This window comes from Microtus pennsylvanicus, chromosome 11, assembly GCF_037038515.1.
Source record: "Microtus pennsylvanicus isolate mMicPen1 chromosome 11, mMicPen1.hap1, whole genome shotgun sequence".
NCBI classification, from domain to species: domain Eukaryota; kingdom Metazoa; phylum Chordata; class Mammalia; order Rodentia; family Cricetidae; genus Microtus; species Microtus pennsylvanicus.
In genome coordinates, this window is record NC_134589.1 from 14249006 (window position 1) to 14270071 (window position 21066).

The 21066-nt window shown below is 40.7% G+C and overlaps 1 protein-coding gene across 4 annotated transcripts in view; it reads right to left on the reverse strand.

Annotated features, from left to right (window-relative positions):
* The window catches only part of Helz (helicase with zinc finger), a 141152-nt gene that overhangs the window by 85343 nt on the left and 34743 nt on the right, over nt 1-21066 (reverse strand). For all 4 annotated transcript variants that reach the window (XM_075990298.1, XM_075990296.1, XM_075990299.1 and 1 more), the window contains 7 exons: nt 14600-14724; nt 12652-12708; nt 8921-8972; nt 7777-7852; nt 5037-5235; nt 4347-4454; nt 3009-3306 (listed from right to left, as the gene is read on the reverse strand). In XM_075990298.1, the coding sequence (XP_075846413.1) occupies nt 3009-3306; nt 4347-4454; nt 5037-5235; nt 7777-7852; nt 8921-8972; nt 12652-12708; nt 14600-14724 (915 nt within the window). The remainder of the gene's footprint in view (nt 1-3008; nt 3307-4346; nt 4455-5036; nt 5236-7776; nt 7853-8920; nt 8973-12651; nt 12709-14599; nt 14725-21066) is intronic.

Here is a 21066-nt window from a genome sequence, read left to right on the forward strand (position 1 = left end):
AAGACTAAATAAATCATAGATATGCTGCTTCCAGACATCCAACCACAATTCCAAATCAGCATCTCCAAACTCTCAGTGGAAGCCACGTATATAGCATGCAAGGAAAGCTTGCTAACTTCCTTCCCTTGCAAGTGCCTTTTATCACACATTTTGAGTTATAACTTCAAGCTTACCCAAAGACAATTTTAGTAAATAGCTTATTTTTCTAAGCCTCAATAATCAAGAAAGCAAAAGAAAAGGAAAGAAAAGAAAAACACAGTTGAAGTAACATTCTTCCTCAACAGTTAGAAGGTTACCATATAACTACAAGAAGAAAGACATTCCCTCATGACCCATAAATGGACACTGCAGATAATAATAATGTGGAAAAAAAAGAAAATAAATCAAGCTGGAGAGATGGCTCAAGGGTTAAGAGAACTGACTGTTCTTCCTGAGGTCCTGAGTTCAATTCCCAGCACTCACGTGGTGACTCACAACCATCTGTAATAGTATCTGATGCCCTCTTCTGGCATGCAAGCAGATATGCAGAGCACTCACACATAAAATATAAACAAATAATTTTTTAGAGAAACCTATGGAGTTGTGTTTTTAATTCAACTCAAAAGCTAAATTAATTAAGGAAGAAAGGATTTTTTAGTCCAATAATTAAGAATAAGCTAGGAAAATACTATTTGTCATACAACTGGACTATGAATCTCCCTGAGTCACACAAAGGCAGTCAGTCTGAAGGGCACAAACAGCCTTTAGTGGGTGAGGCACTAGAACTGCAGGAGAGAGTGGGCAGCATTCTTAACCATAGGGGCTGCTGGGGATGTCAGTGGAGATGGCCCAGTAAAGTCAAGTGTATAACTCATGGAAGAAGACTACTGTCCAGTATTATTTAGGGATAAACTTGTTACCAGTGTACTGGCTAGTTTATGCCAACATGATGCAAGCCAGAGTCATTTGGGAAGGAGGATTATCAATGAGAAACTGCCTCCATTGAGTGACCTGTAGGTAAGTCTGTAGTGCATTTTCTTAATTAGATATTGGTGTGGGAGGGCCCAGCTCACTGTGGGTGGTGCTACCCTGGGACTGGTAGTGCTACCTCTTTCTATAAGAAAGCAAACTGAGCAATCAATAAAGCAACCTGCTTGGTAACAAGTGCCTTCATCCACTGAGCCATCTCACCAGCCTGAAAATAATTCCTTTAAATGCCTACTATGAGCTAAACATGCCACACTTATGTCTAGTCCTCACACTCATCTAAGGAAGGTACACCAGCTCCATTCTCTTAAAAGTTTTCTCATCAAGCTCGGAGATATTAAGACCTCTACACAGTATAGACACAGGGACAAGGGAATTCACACTGTAGACCAGACTGGCCTTAAACTCAGAGATCCACATACCTTTGCCTGGGATTAAAGACATGTACCACCACCACCCGACTTCCCTTAACTTTTTATTGTAGACATTTAACACCCACTAGTGTGGATTCCTAACATTTCTGGGAAAACAAGCCATGACTATTAAAGCACTACTCTAATAACAACATGCCAAGGAGGAGTTCGTTTTCTTCTCTTTCTTCAATTCCAACCTCCCCTAACTTGAAACAGTACAGTTCTGAAGTTCTGTGAATGCAGTCAGGTCCATTCCTAGAATTCTGCCCACGACCAAGTCCTCACAACACCTATAATTTTTACCATGCAGTCCTTCATAAGAAGATTTATTATACCCTCTGCTTTTATTTGTATTTTATCTACTGGCATATCTATCTTTGGCAATGGAAATTAACGTATTTTTGTTCCTACTGAGAAAATGACAAAATTACATACAACCAAATAAAGTGTAAATGAGACCAAACAAGGCAGAAGATGAGATAAAATGAAGCCTGGGCTATAATAGCAAACACAAAGAAGACATTGCCTAGTGACAAAAGCTTGGCACAAATGTTACAATGAAGGCCAGTCACGGCCACACACACTTGTAATTCCAACACTGGGGAGGCTGAGGCAGCAGACTTGTGAATTCAAGGTTAGCCTGGGCTACTTCGTGAGTCACAGTCCCAGAAAAATGGATGGATGGATGGATGGATGGATGGATGGATGGATGGATGGATTCATTAACCTCAACTTATAGGGGAAAAAAGAAAAAGAACAGTTCTACTACCTGGTTACCACATACAAATCATAGTATCCTAGCATCTGCTCATGAAAAAAAAAAACTGTTCCAGGTTCTAATGAGTGAGCATCCTCCACATTATAATTACTTCCAGTCGGCACAGTACCAAGTCATACACATACTACACAGTGTCATTAATGAAATCCTTTATCATTTGTTTAATAAATTAAAGTACCTATAATCCAACCAAGAGCCACAGAAGAGTGGGCTAGCATGCCCTTTCCCTGTCCTGTTAGATCTAGGCATCAAATTTAGGTACAGGCACCACCAGCAATATACAAAGCAAATCAGCCACAGCAGCAAGTATGCAGGTGCTCCTGTGCTGAAACCAGGGACCCTTCCCAAGGCACTGAACAGATCCTGCTGAGATACCCTGCCCTCCTTAAAAATAGTGAAGGCACACACTGACTTAATACTGATATTGAGGGCTTTCCTTCAGAGATAATTTAGTAACATCAGCAAAGCTAACTGAACAGTCAGGAAATGGAAATACACTGTAGGTATATACGTCATTACCCTTAGAAAAACATTCTAGTCAAACAAATACTAAAAGGTCTGACTGTGCTAAAAACTATCTTACTTTAAACATGAAATTGCTAGACCAAAATAACCTACTCGTGTGAGGCAATTTTAGGGGACTTCAAAGTAAGATTTGCCTGATAACTGCATGAAGAGATCCAAAGCACAACCTGACCCATTTTATGGTCATTACACAGTGAGTAAGTCAATTAACATGGGAATTTTTGCTTTTTATTCCTTCCCTATTTGTGGAATATTTAGGGGTCAATACAAATCTTTTAATCTTGCCTTTTAATACATTGTATGGGGGAAAAAAGTCTAAATATTACCTTCTGTAGAAGCTGCATCAATCATTACTCTTTGCATGAGTACTGGCTCCAATCCAAAGTCGAAAACTATGGTTTGGCGAAAAGTTCCAAATATTTCTGTGTTAAATGCTATCCCGACTTTATACACGTAATGATCTAATCCATTTTGGGCCATCTTTCCTCCTATCCATTCTTGACAGTTTTCGGGGACTTCTTGTGATACCTGGGTAGTACTATCTCCGGCAGATATGGCAATGATACTAAAATGAGGACGATGAGCATCATAAAGCAATGCTACCCGATACAGCATTCTTGCAGGCTACAAGGAAGTTAAAATAATTCATTGAGTACAAGGGGGTAAAAATTCAGTTGTAACTGGGCTCTTCAATGAAAATATTCCCGGAAGGATCTGCTATTCCCCATGTTTCTAAGGTACTATGTTGTCCAACAAACTGTGCTCACAAGCTATTTAAGCAGAAAAAGAAAAACAAAGACAAAACAGAATGGTTAAAGCAAAGTTTCTAAAATGATATACGTATACTACGTCATCAGCCTTCCTGGACCTTCTGTATACGTTCATCTTTCCCAGTGGCAAAATTTGCCATCTTGGGTAAACCTCTAACTGTGCTTACAGAGCCTCACATAGGAAGCCTTCGAAGGAGGACGGTTACCTCTGAGAGCACTGGATTGGGTTCAGGGCTGAAGCTAAACATTCCATCTCAAGATGCAGATGGTGCCAAGAAGAAATACCACTAAAAAGAACACAAAACTTCTCCACCAAATATATTCACTGAAATGGTTAACTCTACTCCAGTCTTAAACTGTGACCATCATAATTTAAGATGAGAAGCAATGCAGAAATGTCTCATATTGAAAACCCCTCTCTAGGACTGGGGATATAGCTCAGTGGTAGAACACATGCCTAGCATGGGCAAGGCCCAGAAAACACAAAAATAAAATAAAATTACACATTATTACAGAACTTGTGACTTCATCAAATAAAATAGAAAAATAGGTTTTCATTGAAAAAAATCTTAGAACTGCCAGATTAAATAATTCAATTATCAAATATTTAATTTTAAGCCATGAACCCCATCCTATGTTCCAAGTTAAGAAGGTAATATATGTCAGACTTCTTTACCAAGTAAATAATAAGGTGTCCTACACAGATAAAAGAATCTTGTTTCAAAGTAGAAAAAAGGACATTTAATGACTGATATACAGAAACTCACTTTGGCATAATAAAATGTACTCCGAGTAAAACATTTTTAACACTCTCTTAATAGACATTTAAAATTCAGTAAGCTTCGAGAGACAGAACAAGCCTGATATCATCTCTAATTAGCATGGGGTTCATACCTTACAGGTCAAAGCAAAGGTCCATGTCTGGTGGGATTTTTTGGTGTTGACGGTGACCGACAGGTCAGGGCTATGCTCCACCTCAACTCCCTCTATGCACTCGCTGAGCTGGAAGCAAAGAGTGATTTCATTATAGTCTGAGGGCAGAAACACAAGTGTCAGCCATGAGCACAGACACAGCGCTTGCTGACCGATGACCAAGGGATTTCACACACTGCTTTCCAGCCATTCTTACAAGAGTGACATGCAATGCAGACAGAAGGAAATTAACAACCAAAACCTGAGAATCAAAACCTTCCTAATGAAGGTCATTGCTGTAGGAGCTGCATACCTCCAGACAAATGTTCATCTTAACAAACAAGCCATCTTTTGTTACTAAAAACACCACTTTATTAAGAACATGTTCTCAGCCAGATGGTGGTGAGGCATATACCTTTAATCTCAACACTGGGAGACAGAGGCGGGTAGATCTCTGTGAGTTCAAGGCCAGCCTGGTCTACAAAGCAAGTTCCAGGACAGCCAGGGCTACACAGAAAAACCCTGTTTCAAAAATAAATAAATAAAACAAACGAACAAACATCCATGTTCTTAGTAGACTGAAGAAATAAGCTACAATTGAGCACATGAGAAAGCAAAGATTAAACCAGAACACTGCTCAGAGCAAGAGCAACAGGGGTTGTTAGTTCTTACCACTTTCTCAGGAGACAGTGAGCTCATCCACTTTTCAATCAAGGTTTCCATGTAGCTGCCTGATAGCTGTTTATTCTCATTTTGCTGCTTCAGTTTTATTAACCGTGAGGCGTATCTTTTCTGCCACTCTGCTAATTCTTCCTGGGAATGTGCTGAAGTACACTGTGCACCGTACCTACAAATTCCTTGCTCTAAAAACCTAAGAGGAATGAGAAAGACTGTTTTATATACATTCAACCTTTTTTTTTTGAGGGGGAGGGTCTTTCAAGAGAGGGTTTCACTGCATAGCCCTAGCTACACTGAAACTCACTTTTTTCTGATCTCAGGCTGCCTTCAAACTTAGAGATCCACCTGCCTCTGCCTCCCAAGTGTTGGGATTCAAAGTATAAGCCAACACTGCCCAGATTGCTCAACCATTTAAGGATAACTTCTACCATTTGCCCTCTGCCTCCTCGGTATCAAGAAAAAGATCTTTTGAGAGGCCAAATTTATCACTGTTAAGTCCAATGAAGGGAGAAGAGGGTGGCAGATAAATGTTGACGACAGTCACCAATATGCCCTGACTTAGTGCTCAAGAACGCCGCAATCTTTTTTATTTGTTTGTTTGGTTGGTTGGTTTTGATTTTTTTGAGACCGTGTTTCCTTGCATGTCGTTGGTACCTGTCCTGTAACTCAATCTATAGACCAGGCTGGCCTTGAACAGAAATCCACCTGTCTCTGCCTCCCAAGATTGAAGGCATGCACCACCACTGCCTGGCTCATTAATTTTTTTAAAAAGATGTATTTATTTATTTGTTTGTTTATTTATTTATTTATTTATTTATTATGTATACAGTGTTCAGCCTGCGTGTATGCCTGCACACCAGAAGAGAGGCCCCAGATCTCATTTCAGATGGGTGTGAGCCACCATATGGTTGAGGGGAATTGAACTCAGGACCTCTGGAAGAGCAGCCAGTGCTCTTAACCTCTGAGCCATCTCTCCAGACCACTGATCATTAATTTTTTAAAAATACTTTAAAATGGGCTGGAGAGATGGCTCAGAGGTTAAGAGCACTGCCTGCTCTTTCAAAGGTCCTGAGTTCAATTCCCAGCAACCCCATGGTGGCTCACAACCATCTGTAATGGGGTCTGGTGCCCTCTTCTGGCCTGCAGGCATACATACAGACAGAATATTGTATACATAATAAATAAATATTTTTAAAAAAATACTTTAAATGCCCTGCAAAACTATGTAAAGTCTGATCTTATATCAGTAAAAACATTCAAAAATTGATGAAAAAAATCCTCTGAGAAAAAAAAATGTACATTTAACAAAACAAACACAATACAGAGGCTATGCATGGACAACTTTAAGCTGGAAAACACACTCTAGAGACAGAAATGAAGGGAGCACAGCATAAGCCCTGCATGGCTCATCTCAGTGGTGCCTCCAACCATCTGAAGTGAGGCTGCATGAACCTAGAATGCTGCTGCTGCTGCTGCTGATGGTGATGATGATGATGATTAAATCCTCATGTGCTGCAGAAAATAAGTGCAGAACTTGTGCTTGCCTTGTACACATAGAGTGTGTTTTCATGCTGCAAAATCTGTCTTTCTGTGTGCTCCTAAGCTATTTCACTACTTAGTTAAGAGTGCTGGCTGCTCTTCCAGAAGACCCAGTCTCAATTCCCAGCCCCCACATGGCAGCTCACAACTGTCTGTAACTCCTGTCCAAGGGGAGAATCCAACACTGTCTTCAGGCCTCTGTAGGAAACAGGCACATACATGGTACATAGACATATATGCAGACAAAAGACTCATACACATAACAATAAATTTTTAAAAAAAACTCCCCAGGGGTAGGGTGGAAACTGGATGGAATGTAAAATGAAATAAAAATAAATTAAAACTAAAAAAAAGATGTCCTAAAAAAAATAGAAACAAAACCAAAAACTACAAAAAATGGGGTTCTATTCTCATCTAGACTCTAATTCGCGGGGTTCTTTTTCAAAAGCTCATGTTGTCTCCCCACTAACTTGGTACCACAAGGACTTGCAGTGTTTACTAGTTCAGCCCTTTTATTTCCACAACACAATTGAGCCCTCATCTTGACTGTGTCTCATTACAGCACATATCAGACCCCTCTCAATATGTCAGTCAGTCTAGGGCAGCAAGGTCTATGCAAAGCCCTACCAGCCACACATTCCTATGAAAGGAACTGAAGAGTTCGCCTTTAAAATGGGACTTTAGTTTACTTTCTACATTTTTAGGAATAACTATTAGTAATGAGTTACATCATTAATTCTGAAAGTCGTTCATATACAAAGTACCCATAAATTCCATATATAAGAATTACATGACTCTTTTTTCAGAAAATTATGAAAATAATTGAGTATGACTGATACTGTGCTCTCTTCCAGTTTATAGGAACTAATTTCAACTCCATTTACATCTGAGTAAATCACACACTAACAACAGCCTGCAATTAAGTTCAGCCAGCATGAAAGCTTTCTGAACAAAGTCTAAACAAGCGGTATTCACACAATTGTGGTTTAATATTAAAATCTCATGGATTTGATGTTGACCTGTGCAGCCTCTGTTTCAAACAGGAAACAAACCATTTCCCTTAATCACTATACTTTTTCTTTCTTCACATATTATCCTCTTTGAATTTAAATTACTACCTTCAAAAAGTGAAGGAAAATTATCTCTCTTTTCAAAAGAGACATGTAATTTGTTTCTAAAATATTTTTTACATTACCTTTTACACAAAGTATATTCCTCGCTGCTTGTGATTCCCCTGGGTGGCGGCCGAAAATGCCAACCGTTACAAGACCCTAGGGAGTAATCAGGACATAATCGTGTCATGTGAGACTACCTCGCCATTCCAATATCTTAATGTCCAAGAATCACATCCCTCCACATGTATCATCCCACATGATATAAAACAGACATGACAAAGGTGCCCCTACCAATCAACTAGCCTAGTCAATTGGCTCTGAAATAGCATGTTGTAGAGGCCACTAAACAGCAGCTAAATCAAGTTGGTGGCACTGGTTCTCATCTGATGGGAGTGGCCTTCCTCCCAGGGTAACCTCTTCTCTGAGAACCCAGGGGAGAGGCTTACTGCATTTCTATTAGTAACTCCTTCAGGAATGAAAACTGACTGTCCAGGAAATTCTTGTGGACAAACCCTACCACTGCACACTGAGGGAGAAGCCCTTAGACCTGCTTGGGGCATATCACTGCAGAACATTGTATAACAGAAATGAAGCTCAGTTAAGCAAATATAGAAGCTAAGTGCACACATTTCTGAATACAAATGACTTTGATTGATTTAGAGAAAGTTCCAAATAAGCCAAGGAAAACAGGCTTAGGAGAGAGGCTAAGCAGCCATTTTCTAGTCTTACAAGTTCTGTCCCCCAACCTCCCCTCAGGGGACAAGAAGGCTATTCTGCCAGGCTTAAAAGTTGTGCTTCATGCATTTCTAGCTGGGTGACTTGGGGAAACTACTAAACCTCAATAAATATTCATTTTCACACTGACTACAGAGATGAAGATGAACCCTGAGAAGTCAGTGTGTATTTTATGAAAGCCACTTGGCCTGGAACAGGCACTGCAGGGCAAGCTGCACGAGGAGGTATAACAATGCACAGCTGCAGGAAAACGCTCAGAAGTCAAGGCAGGAGCATCAGAAAATCAAGGCCAGCCTCAGCTGCAACCTATGAAAAGGTTCCAGAGAGAAATGTTTTCGTCTCTACCTGCTTTTAAATATTTACATCCTTTCCTTCATCTCCAACTATAAAGACTATCCTCAGAAATTTTCCTCCCACAAATACTTCTTCAATTAAAAGGCAAGGGCCACAGTAAGAGTTACCAGAAGCCATGACAAATTTAGCACTTACCTTCATCTAAGTCCTCCACATGACATCCAGAGAGAACACTGCTTGTAGCTGTCTGCAATTTTCAAATGAAAGAGGTGTAAGAGAAATAAGAAATACTGAGTGATGCTGATTTAAATTTGGGCATTTTCAATGTTGAAAATAAAAGAAGAAAGGACTGGAGACATGGTTCAGCCGTAAAAAGAACTTGCTGCTCTTACAGAGAACCAGGAGGAGACTTCCAGGACCCACATAGCAGCTCACAATCCAGGAAACCTAATGCTCTCTTCTGGTGTAGACACATACATGCAGGCAAAACACCCATACCAAATATTTAAATATTATTAAGATTATTTGTTCTTTTGACGAACAATTTCTTGAGTTCTTTGTCTATGGGGTACAAACATAAACACAGAACTCTCAACAGAGGAATCTAAAATGGCTGAAAGACACTTAAAGAAATGCTAAACATCCTTAGCCATCAGAGAAATGCAAATCAAAACAACTCTGAGATTCCATCTTACACCTGTAAGAATGGCCAAGATCAAAAACACTGATGACAACTTATGCTGGGGAGGATGTGGGGTAAAGGAAACACTTCTGCATTGCTGGTGGGAGTGCAAGCTGGTACAGCCCCTTTGGATGTCAGTGTGGCAATTTCTCAGAAAATTAGGAAACAACCTTCCTCAAGACCCAGCAATATCACTTTTGGGTATATATCCAAAGGATGCTCAATCGTACCTCAAGGACATGTGCTCAACTATGTTCATGGTAGCATTATTTGTAATAGTCAGAACCTAGAAGCAACCTAAATGCCCCTTAACCGAAGAACAGATAAAGAAAATGTGGAACATTTACACAATGGAGTACTATTCATCGCAAAAAAAAAAAAAAAGACATCTTAAAATTTGTGGGCAAATGAATGGATCTAGAAAACATCATATTGAGTGAGGTAACCCAGACCCAGAAAGACAAATATCATATGTACGCACTCATAAGTAGCTTCTAGACAAAAAGCAAAAAAAAAAAAAAACCAGCTACAATTCACAATCCTAGACAACAAAGAGGACCCTAAGAAAGACATGGATCCAATCCTCATGGGAAGTAGAAAAAGACAAGATCTCCTGAGTAAGTTGGGAGCATGGGGACCACAGAAGAGGTAGAAGGGGAGGGGAGAATTAGGAATAAGGAAGGGGAGTGAAGAAAAATATATAGCTCAATAAAAACAATTGTAAAAAAATAATAATCCACCAAGTCCAACTAGAGAATTCTAATAGAAACCACTCTGGAGATAAAAACTGTGTACTGCATCAAGCCTTGTCACCCCATTTGATCTCTGCTAATTTTATAAAATGCATATAATTGACTTTTACTTTACGAAATAAAATTGTTTTGGAAGTTTTCCATAACATTTTGTGGCAAGTAACATCTTATGCTCGTTCTGTTTCACTATAAAAGCATGAAAATAAAGGACTTGCCAGATACTCTCCCTGCAGTGGAAAAGCACCTTGCGACCTGAAGAAAAGTCTACATTCTGAACCTACTGAGCAGGCAGCTTTAGTGCAGCACCATCACTGCTGCGTCACTATGAAGACTGCATACAGCTGCCTTGTGCTTTCCCACCAGCCCCCGCCAGAGTAGCTCTCACATGGTGAACACTTCAAACACAGTATGTGCAAAACCAAATTCATCAGCTTTATTCCAAATCTAAGCCTCTGTAGAACGTGTCTCAAGGAAAAGGTGTCTTCTCCTAAAGACAGCCACACACTGAAATCTTTCTGGTTTTAGACATTTTTTATTACATTTTCTTCATGTTGTATGCATGTAAGTGTATGGATATGCATGAGCAAAATTTGCAAGAGTCAATCTCTCCCTCCACTACATGGGCCCCAGGAATTGACTTCAGGGGGTAGCAGCCACTTGCCGGCCTCAGACTGGAATCTTAAAAGTCATCCTGAACTCTGCTGTCCTGAGCAAGTCTAGAACACTTCTCCTGTCTGCCTGAATGTCCTCCCAACCGCTACCGTCCTGTCACTTGTCTTATTTCTCCCTGAACCAGCTGACTATTTGCCAATACCACTCATCAAATCCCCTCTGGACATTCACCAGTCTGTCCAGGCTCTAACACTCCTGCCTCCAAGGTTCCCCTGCAATATTAACCCCTACTCTTCCTGTTAGTGTTTACCATTGCACTAACTAACAAAAGCCTGCCCTGGGTGCTTCTCCGAGTGGCCCACCATGTTTCCTGCTAGGCACACTTTCTGGGCACACCTTCAACACTCAAAAGGAAGAAACTTAATGTTAAGATGAAACTTGGAATGTCTTACACCACAGAAAGGATGGTGGCAATGCTGACTGGATATATCTGAAACAACACCATCATTGCCATGTGACCAACAAATTGAACTTTGCAGATTAAAATCACCATAGTTTCAACAAGACGTTACTGTCATTATCGAGCTACTAAGGAGTGCTTTTTTAAAAGAAAACCCAGTTTTTGGTGAAAATGGATTGAATAAAAATATATAAAAACAAGTAATCCAGGACGAATTACTTATACTACAAGCATCCCATGTTTCCCCAAAGATCACTTAAAACTCCATGATGTTGTGCTTTATAACTGAAAGAATAATCAAAACTTAAAATTTCCTGGGAGCTGAAGAGATGGCTCAACAGTTAAGAGCACTGATTACTCTTACAGAGGACCTGGGTTCAATTCCCAGCACCCACATGGCATTTAACAACTGTCTGCAGCTCCAAGATCGGACACTCTCAAGCCAGACGGTGGTGGGGCACACCTTTAATCCCAGCACTCGGGAGGCAGAGGCAGGCAGATCTCTGTGAGTTCCAGGCCAGCCTGGTCTACAAGAGCTAGTTCCAGAACAGGCTCCAAAGCTACAGAGAAACCCTGTCTCGAAAAACAAAAACCAAAGAAACACACAAACAAAAAAGATTGGACACTTTCACAAAGACATACATGCAGATAAAACACCAATGCACATAAACATTTTTTGAAAAAAATAATTTTAATTAACCAAGTACCAAATGGAAACATTTGGGGGCCAGAGATAACAAATAAGAACAACAGGGATGGGAGCCAGAGAGATGACTCATGTATGAAGAGCTTGTGTTGCAAATGTGAAGAGTTCAGATTCCCACAACCATCGTAAAAGCCAGAGAAATGGTGATACCAACAATCCCAGCACTCAGGAGGCAGACACAAGGGACACGAGAACAGCTGGAGAGTTTTTATGTGTGAGAGACCCAGCCTCAACAAATAGGCAATAATTGAGGAAGGCATCTTACATCAACCTTAGGCCTCCACATGCATCCATGTGTGGCCCACAAATGAGTGAATACACATACACAACAACCATACACACACATATATATATACAAAAACGAAGAGGAGGAGAAGGAGGAGGAGGAGAAGGAGGAGGAGGAGGAGGAGGAGGAAGAGGAGGAAGAGGAGGAGGAAGAGGAGGAGGAAGAGGAGGAGGAGGAGAGAAAGAGGAAGAAGAAGAGGAAGAATAAGAGGAAGAAGAAGAATTATAGTCAGAACAGAAGATCCAGAATGCAGAGGAGACATGAGAGGCCATGTTCTGAGATCTGAGGGTGGGACTCAATCCCGTTTCACAGAAGGTCCCCTTGTCACCTTGTATCTTGACTGACACCACCACAATATTCCAAATGCTAACACAGAATGCTCACTGACCTCACTGGGTATAAGTGAGGGTTCCCGGCAATGGACTCACCTCTGTCTCCATGAGAAGCGTCTTCAGTCTTGTCAAATCTTTTGTTACCATCCCATTCTGGAAGGGTGAGATGAAGACAGAAAATCATCAGTGTATTTTAGTCTCACAACTCAGCTCGACTTGTCTGTGCTCAATACCGCTCATTCCCTTCCCTTCTTCACACTGCTACTCTGGCATAAGAAGCTGCACGCAGCTGGGGAAAGGAAAGAGGCCTAATGGGAAGAAAGACTCAGCTGCTGCTCCTGCTAAGAACACACACAACATGCATGCTCTCACCTGATGCACAACTGTAAAATAACCGCAGAACTCGGGGGGCAGGGGCAGGCTCTATGAGTTTGAGGCCAGGCTGAGTTCAGGACAGCCAAAGATACATAATGAGACTCTGTTAAAAAACTAATCTTTTTCAACTCTATAAAATGCTTGCAAATATCAGTGAGAACAAAACATGAGAAAAGCAAACCTAAAACCATTCCTCCCCTCTCCCTTGGTGCTAACAGGCTTGCCTGTATCTATGAAATGCTGAACTCAGTGGTTATCCAGCATCACAGAAACCAGGGAGTCAAAACAGTGCCTAAAGATGGCTCATGCATTTGGTAGCTTTTGAAAGTCAAATTTCAGAAAATTTGAAAATTAGAAACAAATTACTTTTCACTTGCTTTAAATTAAAAGACCCCAACAAATGCAAAGTAAAATAATTATAGAAAAAGACCTTTTAAGGGTAGGCACCCGTAACTGCTGTACTTGAAAGATCAGGGAAAATCCCAGGCCTGAGGCCAGCCCAAGCTACACATACAGAGAGACCGTGTCTCAAAAGCATTTTTCTCTTGCTAGGAGTGGTGACCAGAAACCATAATCCCAGCACTAGGAAGAGTAAGGCAGAAGTTTGTCTCAAGGCCCAGGTCCCACCTCAAAAGAAGAAATAAATACATCCTGACAGGATTGGGATCTAAACAGCAGCACCATTTTGCTGGGTTCACATTTGTGATTGGTGAAATCATAGGCATCGCCAAATAAAGGAAGTCATTCACTGCCCAGTAATTCCTTATAAGCTGACTAAATTACCCTGTAGTGGAGCAGTAATACTATATTTCACAAAAGAATAAATATTTTTCTAATTTCTGTATTTTCACCATCTGTGCTCTTGATTTTCAAAATCCCTATCAACTTGAAGCACAACTGTCAAAGTCACAGTGCCTGGTAATTATAGGATTTCTTCTTTCTCTGTTTTCATTTTGATGCCTGAAAAATACCAAGGAACTTGAAAAAGTTCTTTCTTTCAAATTCCTATAAATTATCAACTCTATGAAGTTACAAAAAGTAGCCCTTCCATTATAACAAAAAACTAGAAAATTTATGTATTTAAAAACTTACCTTCGAAATGCAAAGAATCAACAAAAGTTATAATTTAAAAAAAACTTAAATTCGAGTCTAAATAAAACTAGATAGTTTCCATAAAGTAAATAAGGATATTAACTTACACATACCCATTTGGTATGAAACCCATTAGTATGTACGCTGACCTTCAAAAAAAGAACTTTTTAATTCTAATTTTGTTTTGTTTTTTTAATTTTGATTTTTTGAGACATGGTCTCACAGTACTGTGGCTGGCCTAGAACTCAGACATCTGCCTGCCTCTGCTTCTCAAGTGCTGGGATTAAGGGTGTGCTCCACCACTGCCTGGCTGATTTTAACTGTTAAAGTATTCTGGTTTTCATATAATTTAGAACCCATTAAAAGTACCTGTGCTTTTTATATACACGATCAGAAATGGCAAGGGTCCAATGATTGAATATCAGGTCATTTTTAAAAACTGAGCATTTTGGGATTGTCATGAACTTTGACATCTGACAAAACTACACTAAACATACACTATGCTCCTCATACTATACTGAGGAGTCAAACATGACCCAACACTAGCAAGCATTCAAACCCGCGCTCATCAACGTACCAGAGACTCTCCTGACAGTGACTTGGCAAGGATGGAGGACACAAGCTGGAGCTTCCCTTTCAGCTGCATGCAGCACAGCACTGCCCGGAAGGCACCCTCTCCTTTGGCCAGTCCTTCCCCCAGTACTGCCAAGGAAGAAACACATCATTAGCTGCCACAGGGCACTCAGACCCAGTTTCCTTCCTCACAAAGGTAAGACATCCTAAGACTCACTCCAAACAGAAGAACAAAGCATGTCTTTCTAAGACATGCATGCAAGGACAAGAAGGAGCACGACAAAGAACAGATGGACCGACCCTACTACAACTCCCAGCATCCAAACAGAGAAAACACCTCTAAAGTGCACAGCTGGTAAGAACGTCAGCTTCTGTGGCCAGCAGAACTACATCAGTCCTGAATTGTGTACTTCAAGACCGCAAGGAGAGAGATCTTGAACACACCCACACCCAGATGAGAGAAATGTTTCACATGATATGCCAGTTACCCTGATCACTACAGACTATATACATGCCTCAAAATACCACTCACACATAGGTGAGATAATTAACTGTCAGTTAAACAGAAGGAAAACAAGTAGTTGACATTCTTTAAAAGACTCTAATAGAGAATGGTGGTGCACACCTACAGCCTCAGTTAAGAAAGAGGCTGAGGCAGGAGGATAACCGAAGCTGCTTGGTTCCAGCCAAGGAAATACAGACCATGTTGGAGAAAAGTGCTTGCTATGTAATTCCGATGACCTGAGATCAGTCCTTGGACCCCTTAGTAGAAAGAGAGAACCAACTCAAAGAAGTTTCCCTATGGCCTCATGTGTGCTACACCACATAGGTGCACATACACTCTCTATGCACAACAATATTTTTTAAATTAAGTTCTTTCTCAAAAATATCATTTAGTATATCAAGTTAAATGAGGGCTTTTAAAACTGGAGATTTATTAGCTTGCCAGATCCTGTGCCATTAAACTGTTTAAGAGAAACTGCAAAATCCAGGCTGGGGTGTAGCTCAATTAATTAGAGTGCTTGGCTAGCATACATTAAGTTCAATGCTCAGCACTGCACATAACGGGTAGCATGTACCTCTAACCTTTTTTTTTTTTTTCCTTTTTTGAGACAGGGTTTCTCTGTGGCTTTGGAGCCTGTCCTGGAACTAGCTCTTGTAGACCAGGCTGGTCTCGAACTCACAGAGATCCGCCTGCCTCTGCCTCCCAAGTGCTGGGATTAAAGGCGTGCGCCACCACCGCCCGGCTTGTACCTCTAACCTTAACACTAAGGAGATGGGAAGGGAAGCAGGAGGATCAGGAGTTCAAGGTTATCTTCACCTACATAGTCAGTTTGAGGTTAAAGAGAGGGAGAATGAGAGAAGCAAAAGGATACAAGGAAGAGAGGGAGGAGAGAGAAATCTCAATATTGAATATTTCTATGCAATTAAAAATTAGTCTTTTGGGCTGGAGAGATGGCTCAGTGGTTAAGAGCATTGCCTGCTCTTCCAAAGGTCCTGAGTTCAATTCCCAGCAACCACATGGTGGCTCACAACCATCTGTAATGGGGTCTGGTGCCTTCTTCTGGCCTGCAGGCATACACACAGAATATTGTATACATAATAAATAAATAAATATTTTTTTAAAATATTAGTCTTTTAAAGCCAGGCAGTGGTGCACACCTTTAATCCCAGCACTTGGGAGACAGAGGCAGTGGATCTCTGTGAGTTCAAGGCCAGCCTGGTAACAGAGTTCCAGGACAGCCAGGGCTACACAGAGAAACCGTGTCTTAAAAAAATAAAAAAGAAAGAAAGCAAAGAAGGGAAAGAGGGAGGGAGAGGGGAGGGAGGGAGGGAGGGAGGGAGGGAGGGAGGGAGGGAGGGAGGGAGGGAAGGAGGGAAAGAAATAGCCTTTAGGGGCTGGAGAGATGGCTCAGCAATTAAGAGCACCTATTGCTCTTGCAGAAGACCTGGGTTCACTTCCCAGCACCCACAAGATGGCTAATAACTGTCTGTAACTCCAGCTCCAGGGGAATCTAACACCTTCTTCTGACCTTCTCAAGCATTAGGTATGTATGTACATGATGCAGAGATACATGAAGGCAAAATACTCATCTGCATAAACAGTAAAACATGTAAGTCATTTTTTAAAAAAAAAAGCATTAAAAATTAGTTCTTTATTGGGCAGCTGTAATAGCATACACCTTTAATCCCAGCAGAGGCAGAAACAGGAAGACCTCTGAGGCCAGCCTGATCTACACAGTGAAATTCTCTAAACAAAGGAAAAAATGAGCCTTCATCAAAATTAGTAAGATTAACTAAGATCCTATCTTGCATATCACCTTAGAACCTTCATCTGGTGATGGATGGAGATAGAGACAGAGACCCACACTGGAGCACCGGACTGAGCTCCCAAGGTCCCAATGAGGAGCAGAAGGAGAGAACATGAGCAAGGAAGTCAGGACCACGAGGGGTGCACCCACCCACTGAGACAGTGGGGCTGATCTATTGGGAGCTCACCAAGGCCAGCTGGACTGTGACTGAAAAAGCATGGGATAAAACTGGACTCTCTGAACATGGCGAACAATGAGGGCTGATGAGAAACCAAAGACAATGGCACGGGGTTTTGATCCTACTTCATGTTCTGGCTTTGTGGGAGCCTAGCCAGTTTGGATGTTCACCTTCCTAGACAGGGACGAAGGGGGGAGGACCTTGGACTTTCCACAGGGCAGGGAACCCTGACTGCTCTTTGGACTGGAGAGGGAGGGGGAAAGGAGTGGGGGGAGGGGGAGAAGGGTGGGAGGAAGGGGAGGGAAATGGGAGGCTGGGAGGAGGCGGAAACTTTTCTTTTTCTCTTTTTCTCAATAAAAAATTAAAAAAAAAAGATTAACTAAGATCCAATTATCCAACCTAAACTATTCACAAGACTTTGTAGATTAATACAATTACAAGTGCCACAAAAATCTGTATTACTTTGCATGAACATGATCTGCTACAAGAGAATGCCTTAGGAACTGAACTTGGGTGTAAACAATTTCCAAACCGGTATCCCGTTATAAGAAGGGCTAGCTGTACTGAGTAGAAGCTGGGCCTGTACAGGACGGTTTATTTTGGTTGTGCTGACTGTACCCTCTCACTGTATTATTGTTCATCACACAATTAACATTATAACACTAGTAAAATCCTACATAAAGGCTTGCCATGATCTCATCAGTTAAACAGTGTTCACTTACTGCTCATGCTTTCACCCAACTGCTATTACTATCTACATATTTTACACGGAACAGCCCACATAAACATGGCAGTTAATGTTGCATTTTTCCCTCTTAGCAAATTCAACACTGTCCATGTTAATATTTTTACTTATCAAATTAATGAAGAGGTAATATTCTATCAAATAAATACATACATTTATTTAGCTATCCCTTTGGTCCAGAAAGACTTCCACTTTTATTTTTTAAAATAACACTATAGCTGAGTGTGGTGGTGCATTCTTATAATTCCACCACTCTGGAGGCAGAGACAGAAAGAGCTCTGTGAGTTCAAAGACAGTTAGGTCTACAGAAAGCAAGCTCCAGGCAGCCAGAGCTACACAGTGAGGAAAAACAAACAAAAGACTAGTTAAGGGCCCCGGAGGTGTGCTTAGCACCATGCCTGATGCATGAGTTTAAGCCAGGGACTCACATGATACAAGACGGAACCAACTCCTACAAATTGTCCTCTGACCCCCATACATATGCCATAGTGAACATATGATATGCCAAAGGTGCACATGCACACAAGTGCAAGTGCAAGCAAACACACACATGCGATTTTTAAGTGTATTTAATTTAAAAAAAGAAACTAGTTAAAAGCTGAAGAATTGATGTAAGATGTAGCTCAGTTGGTACAGTGCTCACCTAGCATGCACAAGGCCCTGGTTCAATCCCTACTCCACACATCCCTGCAAACCTAGCAGTAGAGGGATGGAAGAAAGATATCAGAAGTTAAAGACATAATAAGCCTGAGACTGTAAGTCAAAATTAAACATGGATAAAGATTTTAAAAGCTGGGAAATGTCTGAGGGAGGGAGAGGAGGTCCCTGATGTAGGAAGTGAGAAAAATTAGTAACATCTCAACTTCAGAAGACTCCATCCTTTCTAAAGATTACTAAAGCACAGGCCATAGAGGTGGCAGAGTGGGGAAGGAGTTTGCTTCCAAGAGAAACCCTGAGTTTCAATTCCCAGAACCCACATGAAGGGCAGAACTGAATTCTTTAGGTTGTCCTCTGACCTCCACATGTGCACATGCACACATAAAATATGCAAATGTAAAAATAAATCATAGGGTTTTTCTGTGTAATAGCTATGGCTGTCCTGGAACTTGCTTTGTAGACCAGACTGGCCTCAAATTCACAGAGATCCGCTTGACTCTGCCTCCTGAGAGCTGGGATTAAAGGTGTGTGCCACCATCACTCATCCAAACAGATTTGTAAAATGGTAAATCACAAAATATTTTATGAGGCTGAGGTGCTGCCTAGTGGGCACCTACCATGGATATATGAGCTTATACAAATTTCCCGAATTTTACTTCCCAAGATTCATCATTTGCACCAGTGTTTGAATATTTCAGAATTTGTCAAAATCATGTTTCCTTTCATCTTTACAGACAAGTAGCTTACAGCTGTTTTCCAATTGTTTATCTTAAAGCCAATTTAGCTTATGTCTCACAGGGTCTATATAAAGAAGCAGAGCAACAAGAAAAAGTGAATACTAAAGATCATTCTTAACTTCATGTCATCTAACAAAATTACATAGCAATGCTGCCAATCAGGTCTCTTACTATCTTCGCTCTCTTGATAAAACCTGAAAGAAATCTGAGTGTGGCAACGTGTTATTAAACTTATCTCAGCTGTAGTAACTGAACTTGAAAATGAAAATGACATTCAAAATATACTCTTTAGCAATTGTAAAGAAAAATCCTTTTCTAGTTAAAATTCTGTGCAGATGAATTCTCTTCCCACAACTCTGCAGGTCTGTGAGCCCAGGGTGCCTCTCTGCAGCAGTATGCTGAACCTACAGCAGTGGACGGAGGAGCCTGTACACCCCTCTTCAGCCACCCAAGCACCTACTACTCCCTTCTGCCTTAACTCTGGCTTGTTTTCCAGCAGTTTGGGATAGACTTGAAGCTCTGGACTGGAAACAGTAATACTAAAGGACTGGCCATCTCCTTGTCGACAATGGCCAGGTTAGAGCGAGAGCCTTCAGCTATTCACAAAGACACGATTCCCTTTCAAGAATTATCTACAATGAGCAAAGTCATTTTAAGTTTCAAGTATAACAAAAGTTAAGCTTTTTTTTTTTTTACAACAGGACAATATTAAGTCATTTCTTTCACCAAAACCTTAACTTCCATAGTCTTTTATTAAGGAGCTTGGCATAATGAAAGCACTGTCCTAAAACTTCTTTAAAAACAAACAAACAAACAAACAGGGGCTGGAGAGATGGCTCAGTGGTTAAGACCATTGCCTGCTCTTCCAAAGGTCCTGAGTTCAATTCCCGGCAACCACATGGCGGCTCACAACCATCTGTAATAAGGTGCCCTCTTCTGGCCTGCAGACATACATACACACAGACAGAATATTGTATACATAATAAATAAATAAATAAATAAATAAATAAATAAATAAATAAATAAATAAATTTTGAAAGAGCAAAACAAACAAACAAAAAACTAGAACCTGGAGAGATGGATTAGTGGTTAATCACACTGGCTATTCTTCCAGACGACCTGTGTTCAATTCCCAGAACTCTTATGGCAGCTCACAACTGTCTGTAACAATAGTTCCAGAGGATCTGGCACCCTCACATAGACATGCATACAAGTAAAACACCAACCAATACACAAAATAATAAAATAAAAATATCAAAAAAGTTAAATTAATAATCTGCTACCTAAATACAATCACTTTTAGAAACAAAACTCCAAGGACTGAATGAAAAATTAAAAGAAATTCTCAGGAAGGCAAGATGGCTCAGCTGTGAAAGGGCCTTGCTGCGTGAGCCTAATCACTGGCGCTTGATGCCTGAGACCCACATAAAGGTGGAGGGAGGAACAACTCCACAAAGCTGTCCAATGACTTACACACACACTGTAGTACACGCCTACACACATACATCCTGCAAACATACGATAATAATCCTTTTAATTCTAAGCCCAGCATAAAGCTGAGGCAGGAGAATTACCATAATCTTGAGGCCAGTCTTGTCTCAGTAAGTACCAGTCAAGCTACTAAACAAGAATATGTCCCAAAAATACTAAACCAATGTTTAAAAAAAAAAAAGAAAAAGAAAAAAACAACTTTTGGCTCTCTTCTCAGAATTGGCAAGTTGACTCAGCAGGTAAACATACTTGTCACCAAGCCTGACCAACTGTTTTATGTCCTGAAACCATATTGTAAAAGGGGAAAACCAATTCCTGCATATTGAGACCTGTCTCAGATAAATAAGGTAA